Genomic DNA, 14303 nt, shown 5'->3' with positions numbered 1-14303 from the left:
GAGTCGCATGCTAACTGGAATGTCAGTGACTAAGGCAATTAGTACCAGTAGGATTTTCCTCACAGTAGTTTTAGGCTATGATAAGGTGCAATAAATTCACAAGAATCACCATCTCTGGTTTCTATTTGACCAAGTTTTATTTTATATTTACTTGATCAATTCACCTATTTTTTGGTGTGGAGAACAGAGGAAACAATATACCAGAAACTACAGTTTCTCCCAATAAAAGTAAGGATTTATTTTATCCAGAAAAATACTTTGCATTGAGGATAGGCACACAGAAATTGCGACTATCAAATTGTCCTTTCATTTACATCTATGTAGAATCTGGCTAATTGACAGATAAATTATACAATCTAGTCTAGTAGCTGTACATTTGCCTTCATTCCCAACTTTGTTCTTAAAATAATGAAACCAGTTAGACAAGCTATAAGGAAATCAATCCTGCTGTGATGCACTTCTGAACAATGACACGAGCCTATAAGACAAAAGAGAGATTACCTGTAGTTTTCTGGTTTATGATGAAATAACCACAACTCTAACCTGACCAAGAACTCTGGGAGGGAGGAAAGTATGTCTAAAATATCCAAAAGCATTTTAGCCAGTCTCAGCTCTTTGGAAAATAACGTACTGACCTTTTATGTGATTTTCAGAATGTTCAAACATCCTTTACAACCAACAAAATATTTGGGAAGTACAGAAACTATTGTAATGTAGGAAGCAATGGTGGCCGATTTGTGTACAACAATCACCCACAAAGAACAGTGTGAAATTGCTAGATAATCTAAATTCTGTAAAAGACCAGAAGACATAGGAGCAGGAATAGGCTATTTAGCCCATTGAGTCTACCCTGCCTTTTAATCATGCCACTCCCCGGCCTCCTCCCTGTAACTTTGAAACCTGGTTAATCAAGAACCTATGAATCAATTACATGGGTTTAAATTCACCAATGTTATCTGACATTAACCAATCTCAAAAAAGTCACCTCCTAGGCAGCAAGCATTATCCCATCAGCATTAAGCCATGTAATGTCTATTTACATCAGGGGTGTCAAACTCAAATTCACAGAAGGCCAAAATTAAAAACTTGGACTAAGTCGTGGGCCAAACTAAATATTTATTGAAAATTTTCAACAACATCTGCATGTTTTCTCTTCTTTCAATATGTAATGTTAAACTTTTTCTTATTAAAATAAATGTTTAATAATAGTTTTGGTTAAACTCTTTCCAAAAGAAGCATTAACAAATGAGAAATGAAATATTCAATAAATAATATTTCTCTATACCTTTAAGCTCCTTTTAAATGTATTTTTTTCACAAGCCAACAAGTCAAAAAAATAACAACTTGCTTCAATGAAAATCCAATCTTTCAACGATGAACAGTCCAAAGTTAACCCAAGAAAATATTAATCCAAGCTTAGCTTGCTACACTGTGATTTACTCTGATGCACCTGGGTCTAAACCAGATACTTGGCATCTCTTCTTAGATGCAAGTTCATCAAACTCTGGGGTCAGAGTTTGCCTCCCACCTGTCTTGAAAGGTCCTGTTTTCTGTCTTTCGTTTGGCCATTTTTCGTAAGGGGATTATTACATGTGAGTTGGGCGACAGGTCGCAGATGCTAATGAAAGTAAAGAGAGGAGGTGGGGGCGATTAGCGGGCTGATGCCAACGCATTTGCAAAGCATTCTGGGATTTGTAGTATTAGCTGTGCATGCACTATACTGGCACGGCGGGCAGCGGGCCAGCTCTAATACATATTTGATATGATCTTGCGGGCCAAATATAATTATATCACGGGCCAAATTTGGCCTGCGGGCCTGAGTTTGACACCTACGGCTCCTAGAACGCTTCCACCAGCGTTGTCTCCGCTCCATCCTCAACATCCATTGGAGCGCTTACACCCCTAACGTCGAAGTACTCGAGATGGCAGAGGTCGACAGCATCGAGTCCACGCTTATGAAGATCCAGCTGCGCTGGATGGGTCACGTCTCCAGAATGGAGGACCATCGCCTTCCCAAGATCGTATTATATGGCGAGCTCTCCACTGGCCACGGTGACAGAGGTGCACCAAAGAAAAGGTACAAGGACTGCCAAAAGAAATCTCTTGGTGCCTGCCACATTGACCACCGCCAGTGGGCTGATAACGCCTCAAACCATGCATCTTGGCGCCTCACAGTTTGGCGGGCAGCAACCTCCTTTGAAGAAGACCGCAGAGCCCACCTCACTGACAAAAGGCAAAGGAAGAAAAACCCAACACCCAACCCCAACCAACCAATTTTCCCTTGCAACCGCTGCAATCGTGTCTGCCTGTCCCGCATCGGACTTGTCAGCCACAAACGAGCCTGCAGCTGACGTGGACTTTTTACCCCCTCCATAAATCTTCGTCCGCGAAGCCAAGCCAAAGAAGAAAAGAAGAAAGATACTGGCACGGCGGGCAGCGGGCCAGCTCTAATACATATTTGATATGATCTTGCGGGCCAAATATAATTATATCACGGGCCAAATTTGGCCTGCGGGCCTGAGTTTGACATGTGTGATTTACGTGATGCATCAAATTGTGGACCAATCACACAGACTTGTCCCCCTAATTCTTGTAAATTACATGACTCTAGAAACAAGACCATTAGAAATGTATCAAGTCAGATTATTGTTACCATGCAAACACATTCCAGAGTTCTTGGTCAGTGATAATGAAATTTCAGATTGCTGTCGTTGCCAGGCCACATGCATCCTAGGCCCACCTCACTGTTATTTGCAAATGTCCCAGCATAAACATTAATCAAGTTGTATTTATGCATTAATATTTTGGCTAATTAATGTGTTAATGTATTTGATGCATTAATCAGCACCAATCTAAAATAGAAAGAGCCTTATCTCTATAGGATGCAATTCAAATGAACACTGATGTGGGTTTCATGATAAGGACCATTGGCTTCCTTAGGTCCAGCACTGCCCTTACCACAATGTACTGAAATAGAAACTCTGGTTTGAAAGGGGATCACAAAGAAATTCATCTCAATAATCCCCAATTGTCCCTAATGACTACACCTGGAAGAGATGCATCCAGCAACAGCTTCTGGGAGACCGTGCTAAGGAACTGAAGCTGGATGAACTCAGGATCATTGGGGAGGCAGAGGCAGTGATAGAGATGAACTTCAGAAAGAAAGTCACCCCCAAAATGTCAGGAGATAGGTAACTGCATGACTGTAAGGAGAGGGAATGTGAAGAGGCAGAGCAACCCTGTGACCATTCCCCTCAACAACAAGTACACTGTTTTTGATACTGTTGGGGGGAACAATCTACCAAGGACCAGTCTGGTGCAGAGACTGACCTCAGAAGGGAAGGGGGAAGAAGAGGACAGCTATGGTAATTTGGAACTCATTGGTTAGGACACCAGATAGGTGTTTGGTAAATGGGATTGTGGCTCCTGGATGGTATGTTGCTTCTCAGGTGCCAGGGTCAAGGATGTCTCTGAGTTCACAGCATTCTGGAGGGGGGAGGGTCCCCATGTGGGGACCAATGACATAGATAGGAGTAGGAATGAGATCCTGAAGAGGGAAGTTAAGGGGTTAGGAAAGAAGCTTAAAAAGCAGATCCTCAAGAGGAGGGTGGGGGGAGAAGAGAGGGTAGTCTCAGGATTGCTGCCTGTGCCATGTACCAGAGAACACTGGAACAGGAATATGTGGCAGATGAATGCATGGCTGAAGAGTTGGGGCAGGGGTTCAGATTTGTGGATCATTGGGATCTCTTCTGGGGAAGGTCTGACCTGTACAAAAAGGATAGGCTGCACTTGAACTGGAAAGAGACTAGTATCCTGGCGGGCAGGTTTGCTAGAGCTGTTGGGGAGGGTTGAAACTAGTTTGGCAGGGGGTGGGAATCAGAATGTGAGTGCAGAGATTAGGGTAGAATGACAAAAGCATGATGCTGTGTGTTCTGAATTTGTGAGGGAGGACAGGCAGGGGGAAAATCCTAAATGTAGCCAGTTAGAGGGGTTGAAATGTATCAATTTTAATGCTCGGAGCATTGGGAATAAAGGGGATGAAATTTGAGCAGGATCGGTACGTGGAAATACGATGTGGCCGTTACTGAAACTTGGCTGAAGGAAGGGGAGGATTGGCTGATGCAGGTACCAGCGTTTAGGTGTTTTAAAAGGAATAGGCTGGGAGGTATAAAAGGGGGTGGGGGGCTGTTGGGGGAAGAAGCATAACTGGTCAGGGATAGTATTACGGCTATACAAAGGGAGGATGCTGCAGAGGTTGGTCTAGGTGGAAGTCAGAAATAGGAAGGGAGCCATCACTGTGCTGGAAGAAGTCTCTTCTTTCTTTGGCTTGGCTTCGCGGACGAAGATTTATGGAGGGGGTAAAAAGTCCACGTCAGCTGCAGGCTCGTTTGTGGCTGACCAGTCCGATGCGGGACAGGCAGACACGATTGCAGCGGTTGCAAGGGAAAATTGGTTGGTTGGGGTTGGGTGTTGGGTTTTTCCTCCTTTGCCTTTTGTCAGTGAGGTGGGCTCTGCGGTCTTCTTCAAAGGAGGCTGCTGCCCGCCAAACTGTGAGGCGCCAAGATGCACGGTTTGAGGCGTTATCAGCCCACTGGCGGTGGTCAATGTGGAAGAAGTCTATAGACACCCCAAATAGCCCTTGGGACACCAAGGAGCAGAAAAGCAGGCAAATTTTGGAATGGTTGCAGGAAATACAGTGTTATAGTTATGGATGATTTCAACTTCCCTAATATTGACTGGCACTTCCTGACTGCAAGAGGGATAGGTGGGGCTGAATTTGTCAGCTGTGTTCAAGAAGGATTCCTGACATAGTCTGTGGACTGGCTGACAAGATACTGGATCTAGCTCTGGGTGATGAACCTGGTCAGGTGGCTAATTATAAAGAGATGAGGCAGGAACTAATGAGAGTAAATTGGAAATAGATGTTCAAGGGTGAAAAATGAGGAGGAAGTTTAGAGACCACAGAAAACCTCAGGATAGGTTTGTCCCACTGGGACAAGGAAAAGATTGTAGGAAAAGGGAACCGTGGCTGATGAAATAGGTGAAGCAATTAATCAAGAGGAAGAAGGAAACAGGAACCTGAGTTCATATGATAGCCAGGAAGGAGCTTATGAAAGAACTTAGGAGAGCTTGTTGGGGGCATGAGAAGGCCTTGGCATGTAGAATTCAGGAGAACTCCAAAGCATTCTATGCTTATGTGAAGTACAGAAGGATGACAAGAATGAAAGTGGGGCTGCCAAAGGATAAAGGAGGTAACATGTGTTTGGAGGCAGAGGAGATTGGGGAAGTCCTAAATGAATACTTTGCTTCAGTATTCACAAAAGGACCTTGATCAAAATAGAACAGGCCTGTGTGATGGACTATGTGGAGATTATGAAGAGATCAAGATTGATAAGTCCCCATGGCTGGATGTGATATATCTCAGGCTGCTGTGGGGTGAGAAAAGAGATACCTGGGGCAGTACCTCTTTGGCTACAAGGGAGGTGCTGGAGGATTGGAGAATGGCAAATGTAATCCTCTTGTTTTAAAAAAGGTAATAGGGAGAATACTGGGAATTATATAGACCAGTGAGTCTTGCATTGATGATGTGCAAACTATTGGAGATAATTCTTAAGTAAAAGATCTATAAGCATACAGTCTACTCAAGGATAGTCATGACCTTCCCTTTGTGAGGAGGTAACAAAGGAAATTGTTGAGGGTAGGGTGGCAGATGTGGTCTACATAGATTTTAGCAAGACATTTGACAAGATCCCCCACAAGAGACTAATCCAGAAAGACACAAGGCATGCGATCAGTGAAACCTTGACTGTAAGGATATAAAAATTGGCTTGCAGGAAGGAAGCAGAGAGTAGTAGTGAAAAGAAAGTATTCTGCCTGGAGGTTGATGACTAGTGGAGTGTCACAAGGATCTGTTCTGGGGCCCCTGCTCTTTGTGATTTTTATAAATTACCTGAAGAGGCAGAAGAATGGGTCAGTAAGTTTGTGGATGACATGAAGGTTGGAGGAGTTGTGGATGGAGCTGAAGGTTGTTCAAGTTTACAAAAGAATAAAGACAGGTGCAAAGTTGAGCAGAAAAGTGGCAGATGGAGTTCAATCAGGATAAGTTTAAGGGGCTGCATTTGGAAGGACAAATCAGAGGGCTGAGGGTCAGTTACTTAAGAGTGTGGTTGAACAGAAGGACTTGGGGCAAATCCATATATCTCTCAAGGTCGCTACACAAGTTGATTGGATAGTTAAGAAAGCCTATAGAATGCTGGGCTTCATTAATAGGGGGATTGAGTTCATAAGTCATGTTGCAACTCTACAAATTTCTGGCAAGACCACACTTGGGAGTATTATGTTCAGTTCTGGTCACCTCATTATAGAAAGGATGTGGAGAGGGTGTGAGGAGATTTATCAGGATGTTGCCTAGATTGGAAAAGAAGTCTTATGATGCAAAGTTTGAAGACCTGGGAATCTTCTCTGGAGTTTTGAAGGATGAGAAGAGACTTGATAGAGGCCTGCAAGATTGTAATAGGCATAGATAGGGTGGACAGCCAGCATCTGTTTCCCAGGCCAGGAATAGCAAACAGCAGAGGACATGTGTACAAAGGGAGAGAAATTTAAGGGAGACATTTTTTACAGAGTTGTGGGTGTCTGGAATGCATTCCCAGGGATGGTGATGGAGGCTGGAACAATAGGGGCATTTAAGAGACTCTTCGACAGGCACATGAAGAAAAAGAGGGTTGAAGGGTAGGGAGGGTTTAGTACTTTTTCTTAAGGAATATGTGGGTCGGCACAACAGCAAGGGCCGAAGTGCCTGTGCTGTGCTGCAGTGTCGATGTTCTAATCGCATTCCTGTCAGAAAGTTCTCAAAAATATTCATTTTGTCCTTTTTTAATTATGAAAACGAATGTGCAATTGATCCACCAAGAAACTTGTGAAACAATTCTGGAGCAACCGTGCTTCCTGCCGTTGATGTATATTGCATGGAACTCGACGAAACCGCCATTTATTCCCCTTTCACCCCCCCCCCTCCCTTCAGTGAACCGTGGACGAATATCCTCCCCCCTTCCCTGTCTCCCTCCTGGCTGCTCACCCGAGTCGTGTGACTGCACCTTCTCGCCATTTTGTGGCTGAATCCCTATGGTTACCAGAGGAAGCCAAGGCGACGAGTTCCCCAAATCCCTGCAAAGTGTCCATCTTTTCCACTGCACAGCAGCCTCGGAAACGTGTACCTTTTAATCGTGCTTATTTAAAAAAAATCCTCCCCCCCGACACTCATGGCGCCACTTGTTTGCAATGAGTTGAGCGCGGCCGCCCGCCCGCCTGCGCCGCCGGCCCGGTTCGTTCGGGTGGGAGCTCGTGCGTCTGCAGGGAGTGGCATGTGCGCAACGAACCGGGAGTTTCACGCGTCACTCCCCCGGCCCCGGGAACCAGGGCGCAAGGAACCATTCCGAGCGCATCCTCATCCTCCACGCTCGGGAATTGGGAGCCATCTTCCAACTCGATGTCCGCCTACACGAACGTGTCAGCGCTCTGGAGACAGAAGAGCAAGGCCGGCCACAGGTGAGCGGTCCTGTTCGCACGGAGGCTATTTTCGGGGAAGCTCCTTGGATTCAGTCGCTTCCCTGTCTTCACGGTGAGGTGGGGAAATGTAAAAGGGGGCTTGCTCCGCTTTGAATACGATGGACTGTCCACTGACAGTCGTCGCAGTGAAACGAAATGCACCCCTTGAAGATTCCCATCTCCCCTGGGCCATGTTCTTGGACTAACTTCCTAAACTGTGCCCAAGTTTTAAAAGCAAAATCCTTACTTTTACATGACCGGTCTAATTTTGTTTACAGGGGCGTAGAACTGAAAGGAACCCTTCACCCCGTTGATCATCCATCACGTATTTGCATTAATTCCATCGAAATCTGCCCATATTCCCATCAACGCCCCCCCCCGTTACCAGTTTCCTTCTTAATTTATCTGTGAGTTGCTTGATTCCCCCCCCCCCGTTACCAGTTTCCTTCTCAATTTATCTCTGTTGCTTGATTCCCCCCTTACCAGTTTCCTTCTCAATTTATCTGTGAGTTGCTTGATTTCCCCCCCCCCCCATGGAAGTATCCTTGCTTCATTTCATTGTTTATTTGATACTAGCTGTGACTTGCACTTTCCTAGATGGTTCCCAGTACTGTATTTCTATTTCATTTCTGTGCCTCTTTTCTTTTCAGCTTCATTGAGCAGTAAGCATTTATCAGTTAAATTAGATTCATACAAAACTTCTAAGGCTAATGAGTTTCAGCTGAGCATTGCATTTAAAAATTCTGGCAAGCATTAGCCTTCACATTCTAGGACTTACATAAACATACTGCTTTACATTATTTAGCTAATTATTAAAACTGCAGGGTTTGAGCATGTGTAGATTTGCTGCTTCTTTGGAAAATCACTCAGAAGTGTTTTCCAGCAATGTTGAGTTACTTGACACTTAACTGATCAGGCTGGAGGCCTTTTGCTGTCACAATATATTTGCATCTGCACTTAGTCATTGCCAGGTATTGCTCAATCACAATGGAAATGGAGGTGTATCCTTCTGTAATGGAATTTATCATGAACTTAATACTAGTTTCAAATGACTTCATGAAAGTTTTAATATTGTGTATTTTGTGAGAATTTCAGTCAGGAATGCTACCAAGGGTTGTGGTGAGGATATATCATTTATTTAGGAGGATCTGAAATTGCACACAAACTTAGACCATATTGAAACAAGAACTCCAATTCAGTTCAGAATATAAAGAGACCAAACTTCATCCAGTGCACAATTCACTATTCATGATATTGCATGATGCAGCAATAACAGATATTTCACAACATATGGAAATCAATATCATTCATTCAACACTGAGACGTAAGAAGACCTAACCCTATGGAAACACGGACAAAATCATCTTTTGCTCTCTCTGTGACCAGTGTGATGGACGTCTTTCATGATGTTGGCTACCCCCTTGAAGCACCATCTCATATAAATGTCTACAGTGGTTGTGACGTCAGCACCTGTGATGAACTTGGCTTGGTTTGCCACTTTCTACAGTCTTCTGCATTCCAGGCTGCTTGAGTTACCAAACCAGTTTGATACAGTATTTAAATACATTCCAAATCTCCTCAGACTCCTTTGAAACTAGGGGTTTTCTTGTGAATATTTGCTTTGATGCACAGGTTCCAGGTCAGATCCTCCGATATGTGGAATTCCAGTAACCCAAATGTGCTGACCCTCTCTACCACCTTCCTGTCATTAGTCACAGCTGCATGGTCCCTTGGCCTTTTCTTCCTAAAGTTCATAATAAGCTCCTTGGTCTTGCTGCCGTTAAGAGCAAGGTTGTCATTCTGACTCCATGCAACCAGATTCTTGATCTTCATCGTATATTCTGACTCATCATTTCCCATTAGGTTCTTTCAGGTGGCCAGAATACCCCAATGTAAAGCCGCATATTCTATCCCTATGCGGCTCTCGGGGTACCCACCTGAAAGAGCAGGAGGTGGACTTTCTAACCCTCCTCTGAGAGGGATAATTGCCGGAGCATTGAAGTCCCCCTAGGCATCTGAATGCAGCTGCCTGAAAACTACGGTGGTCAGGAGCCAGAGTGCGCTGCGAGGCACCTCCCGTGCAGTTGTCCCTTTCAGGTGGACAGCGCAGCACTTTCAGGGCTACCACCTGAACAACGATTCCAAAGCTCTGCATCCGCTTCTGCAGGTGCATTCTTGGCAGAGAATGCACCTGAAAGTGGCTATTAAGGCACTTTCAGGTCGCTTGTAAAGCCACATATTTTGGCAAAATGTGGCTGTGGGAAGGGCACGTGAATGTGCAGGAGGTGCCTGCAAGGCGAGCTTGGTAACCCTCCCCCACAGCACAGTGGCCTCCCCAGCCATCTGAATGCCAGCGCCTGACACATCCTCTCCCAGTTCTCACACTGTCGGGTGACCAGCGCAAGCTGTCCCCACACTATGGGGACTAATTTCGGGAGTGGGGAGAAGGGGGCTGGAGCGGCCGGCGGGGGAGGAGCCTGGAGCGGCCGCCAGGGGAGAAGGGGCTGGCCGAAACAATGCCGGTACCCGACTCGAGCGTCTCCTTCTCCCCTGCCAACCGCTCCAGTCTCCTTCTCCCCCGCCAACCGCTCCAGTCTCCTTCTCCCCCGCCGGTCACTCCAGTCTCCTTCTCCCCCGCCGGTCACTCCAGCCTCCTTCTCCCCCACCGGTCACTCCAGCCTCCTTCTCCCCCGCCGGTTACTCCAGCCTCCTCCCCCGCCGGTCGCTCCAGCCTCCTTCTCCCCACTGGATGCTCCAGCCCCGTTAGTGGGGAGAGAGCGGGGGAGTGGGATCAGTGGGGACGTCCTGAGCGGGACATCCCAGCGCTGACAGCCAGCCATCCTGTCTTGACAGCCCAAGGGACAGGAGCCGGAATGCGGTCAGATGCTTCTGCTTCTTCAGGTGCATTCTTAGCGGAGAATGCACCTGAAAGCTTTTAGAGAACCTGATAACCATGTAAGAAAAACTTCTATGCCAGCTTCTGTCTCCGATGAATATGGACTGTGTCCTCTGCAGAAAATAGGGTCCACTTGGTGCATGGGACTAGAATATCTCTGGCTGGCAGGTTTCAGAGCCTTCAATCAGTTTCAGGATTGATGTGGCACACCCACATTTTTATTCAGGTATTTAATTTCACTACCTGGTTAGCTCATAGTTTCTTTATCCAAAGTAATCTCCACTGTGGAAACAGATTTCAGAAAGATCTTGAAGATGGAAAGACTGGGAGAATAAATAGGCACATTGCAAAACAATGAACAAAACTGCCGGAGAAACTCAACTGGTCACACAACTATAGGAAGCAAACCAATGTTTTGTGTAAGCCTTTCATCGCGGTATGAGCACAAAGCAGGCAGGCATTTGAATAAAAATGTGGGTAAGGGTAGAGCAGAGTAGGGAAGGAGGGGCAGGGGGGTGGGTGCAAGAGATCATGGGTGGATATGGGAGGGAGGCAGAAGAGGAAATGCTGATAGGGGGAAGCTCTCTGAATGGAGAAGGAAGGGGGTGTGGAGCTGAATGAAAGGAGACAGATGTATAGGGAAAGAGAGAGAGTTGGGGAGGGGCCTAATGGAAATTAGAGAAGTCAATGGTTGGAGGGTGCCCAGATGGAATATTAAGTGTTATTCATCCAATTTGTGGGTTCCCTCAGTTTCACAGTGCATGAGGCCATGGGCAGACATATCAATGTGTAAATGGTGTGTGGAATTAAAATGGTTGGCCACTGGGAGGCCCCCGTTATTTGCAGTGGACAGAGTGAAGGTGCTCAATAAAGCCTATCCCTTGATGAAACATTGGTCTGATATATGCTGCATGACATGCTGAGTTTCTCCAGCACTTTTATATATTGTACTACAATCACAGCGCCTGCAGACTTTCCTGTTTAAAGTCACATTGAAAATTTAATGTAGAAAAATGAAAAATTATACACTTTGTCAGGGTGAATGGGAGAGGCCACACACAAATCAGTAACATTCTAATAATCTGTGTAGAAAAATGAGAAATTATACACTTTGTCAGGGTGAATGGGAGAGGCCACACACAAATCAGTAACATCTAATAATCTGGCCAGATGGTTCCCACATTTCACTCTCATCCAGGTCTTGATTCTCATACTTGCTGTCAGATCATCAGGGCTCAGGTCCTGAATGAGGCAGAATATTGGAGTTTTACTGTTATTATCAGAGTTGGCTTTCAGAACAGAGTGACCAGGGAGAATATATGCAGGAATTTTGGAAGGTGGCAGGGCAGGTAAAGAAATGATTGATAAAGCATTTTTGCTTTCCTTCAGAGGATCACAATTGAAGGTGTTTGAAAAGAAATGTGGTTTACAGCAATGAGCTCTCTGAACCCTTCTCCATTAACAATGGCGTGAAGCAAGGCTGCGTTCTCGCACCAACCCTCTTCAATCTTCTTTAGCATGATGCTGAACCAAGCCATGAAAGACCTCAACAATGAAGACGCTGTTTACATCCGGTACCGCATGGATGGCAGTCTCTTCCATCTGAGGCGCATGCAAGCTCACACCAAGACACAAGAGCAACTTGTCCGTGATCTACTCTTTGCAGACGATGCCGCTTTAGTTGCCCATTCAGAGCCAGCTCTTCAGCGCTTGACGTCCTGTTTTGCGGAAACTGCCAAAATGTTTGGCCTGGAAGTCAGCCTGAAGAAAACTGAGGTCCTCCATCAGCCAGCTCCCCACCATGACTACCAGTCCCCCCACATCTCCATCGGGCACACAAAACTCAAAACGGTCAACCGGTTTACCTATCTCGGCTGCACCATTTCATCGGATGCAAGGATTGACAACAAGATAGACAACAGACTCGTCAAGGCAAATAGCGCCTTTGGAAGACTACACAAAAGAGTCTGGAAAAAAAACCAACTGAAAAACCTCACAAATATTAGCGTGTACAGAGCCGTTGTCATACCCACACTCCTGTTCGGCTCCGAATCATGGGTCCTCTACCAGCATCACCTACGGCTCCAAGAATGCTTCCACCAGCGTTGTCTCCACTCTATCCTCAACATTCATTGGAGCGACTTCATCCCTAACATCGAAGTACTCGAGATGGCAGAGGCTGACAGCATCAAATCTATGCTGTTGAAGATCCAACTGCACTGGGTAGGTCATGTCTCCAGAATGGAGGACCATCACCTTCCCAAGATCGTGTTATATGGCGAGCTCTCCACTGGCCACCGTGACAGAGGTGCACCAAAGAAGAGGTACAAGGACTGCCTAAAGAAATCTCTTGGTGCCTGCCACATTGACACTACCAGTGGGCTGATATCGCGTCAAACCGTGCATCTTGGCGCCTCACAGTTCAGCGGGCAGCAACCTCCTTTGAAGAAGACCGCAGAGCCCACCTCACTGACAAGAGACAAAGGAGGAAAAACCCAACACCCAACCCCAACCAACCAATTTTCCCCTGCAACCACTGCAGCCGTGTCTGCCTGTCCCGCATCGGACTTGTCAGCCACAAACGAGCCTGCAGCTAACGTGGACATTTACCCCTCCATAAATCTTCGTCTGCGAAGCCAAGCCAAAGAAGAAAAAGAAAGAGTATGTAAATAGACCATATGATTCTGTAAACTGATGGCATCATGTATAAAGGCCATGTGCTACTGTGTCTAGTTGTTATACCGCACCATGCAACCGCTGTTTGTGTTGATCGCCACTAAGGAGAAAGTCCTGACCTGGTCGGAGAAGGCAGAGACCGCTTTTGCCGCAACAAAGGAAATCCTCGTCAATGCAACTCTATTGGTTCATCCATGCCAGGAGGCACACACAGTGCTCTCGATGGATGCCTCAGCCACGGCAGTAGGAGGCGTACTCGAGCACTGACTCAACAGACAGTGGCGCCCACTGGCCTTCTTTAGCAAACAGTTGCGCCCGCAGGAGCTCAAGTACAGCGTTTTTAACTGAGAGCTCCTGGCACTGCACCTGGCCATCCGGCACTTTCGATACTTTCTGGAGGGCAGGCCCTTCACGGTGTTCATGGACCACAAGCCCCTCACACAGGTACTCGTGATGGCCAAAGATCCGTGGTTGGCTCGCCAGCAACGCCACCTCTCCTATGTGTCAGAGTTCACCACCGACATCCGGCATAGGGCAGGCAAAGACAACGTCGTGGTGGATGCGCTCTCTCATCCGGCGATCAATGCTCTCACCCCCAGCCTTGACTACACACAATTGGCATAGGCCCAGAAGCTGGACACAGATGCAGGCTCTCCGGCATCTCTGGCCTCGAGCTCCAGGACTTTCAGTTGCCCAACAGCACGGACACACTGCTCTGTGACGTCTCCACCGGCTTGCCATGCCCGGTAATCCCACCGGAGTGGAGGTCAAGGGTTTTCAGCTTAGTCCACGACCTAGCCCATCCCTCGGTGAAGACTTCGGTGCGAATGGTGGTGACTGGTTTGTGTGGCACGGGCTCAAAAAGGAGGTGGCCAAAATGGCGAGTAACTGCACCAGGTGCCCGGCCTCCAAGTTCCACTGGCATACGCAGTCCCCAATCCAGCAATTCGTCCTGGTGGTGTGGAGATTTCAGCACATCCATGTTGATGTTGTAGGCCCCCGCCGGAGTCAAGAGAAGCATGCTACCTTCTCACAATAGTCGATTGGACCATGAGATGGCCGGAGGCCGTTCCCATCAAAGAAGCTTCTGCAGAGACGTGCGCCAGGAACCTAGTCAGTCATTGGATTGCTAGGTCCAGAGTCCTGGCGCACATCACCAGTGACAGGGGCACCCAGTTCACCT

General features: G+C 46.7%; 1 protein-coding gene and 1 long non-coding RNA gene across 6 annotated transcripts in view; one reads left to right on the top strand and one right to left on the bottom strand.

Moving 5' to 3' along the window:
* Positions 1-118: 118 nt before the first annotated feature.
* Positions 119-7507, bottom strand: LOC138763828 (uncharacterized). The gene is made up of 2 exons (XR_011357851.1): positions 7079-7507; positions 119-478 (listed from the first exon to the last, which is right to left on the bottom strand). It is a non-coding gene; the product is annotated as an uncharacterized lncRNA (long non-coding RNA).
* ttc39a (tetratricopeptide repeat domain 39A) overlaps positions 5131-14303 on the top strand; it is a 91769-nt gene continuing 82596 nt past the window's right edge. For 2 of the 5 annotated variants that reach the window (XM_069938622.1, XM_069938621.1), the window contains exon 1: positions 7138-7548. In XM_069938622.1, the coding sequence (XP_069794723.1) occupies positions 7490-7548 (59 nt within the window). In that variant the 5' untranslated portion in view covers positions 7138-7489. Of the gene's footprint in view, positions 5253-7137; positions 7549-14303 lie in introns of those variants that run through there. The other 3 variants (XM_069938625.1, XM_069938623.1, XM_069938624.1) reach the window with 2 other exon arrangements.

Source organism: Narcine bancroftii, chromosome 5 (assembly GCF_036971445.1).
Source record: "Narcine bancroftii isolate sNarBan1 chromosome 5, sNarBan1.hap1, whole genome shotgun sequence".
NCBI lineage: Eukaryota > Metazoa > Chordata > Chondrichthyes > Torpediniformes > Narcinidae > Narcine > Narcine bancroftii.
This window is presented reverse-complemented; position numbering and strand designations above follow the sequence as displayed.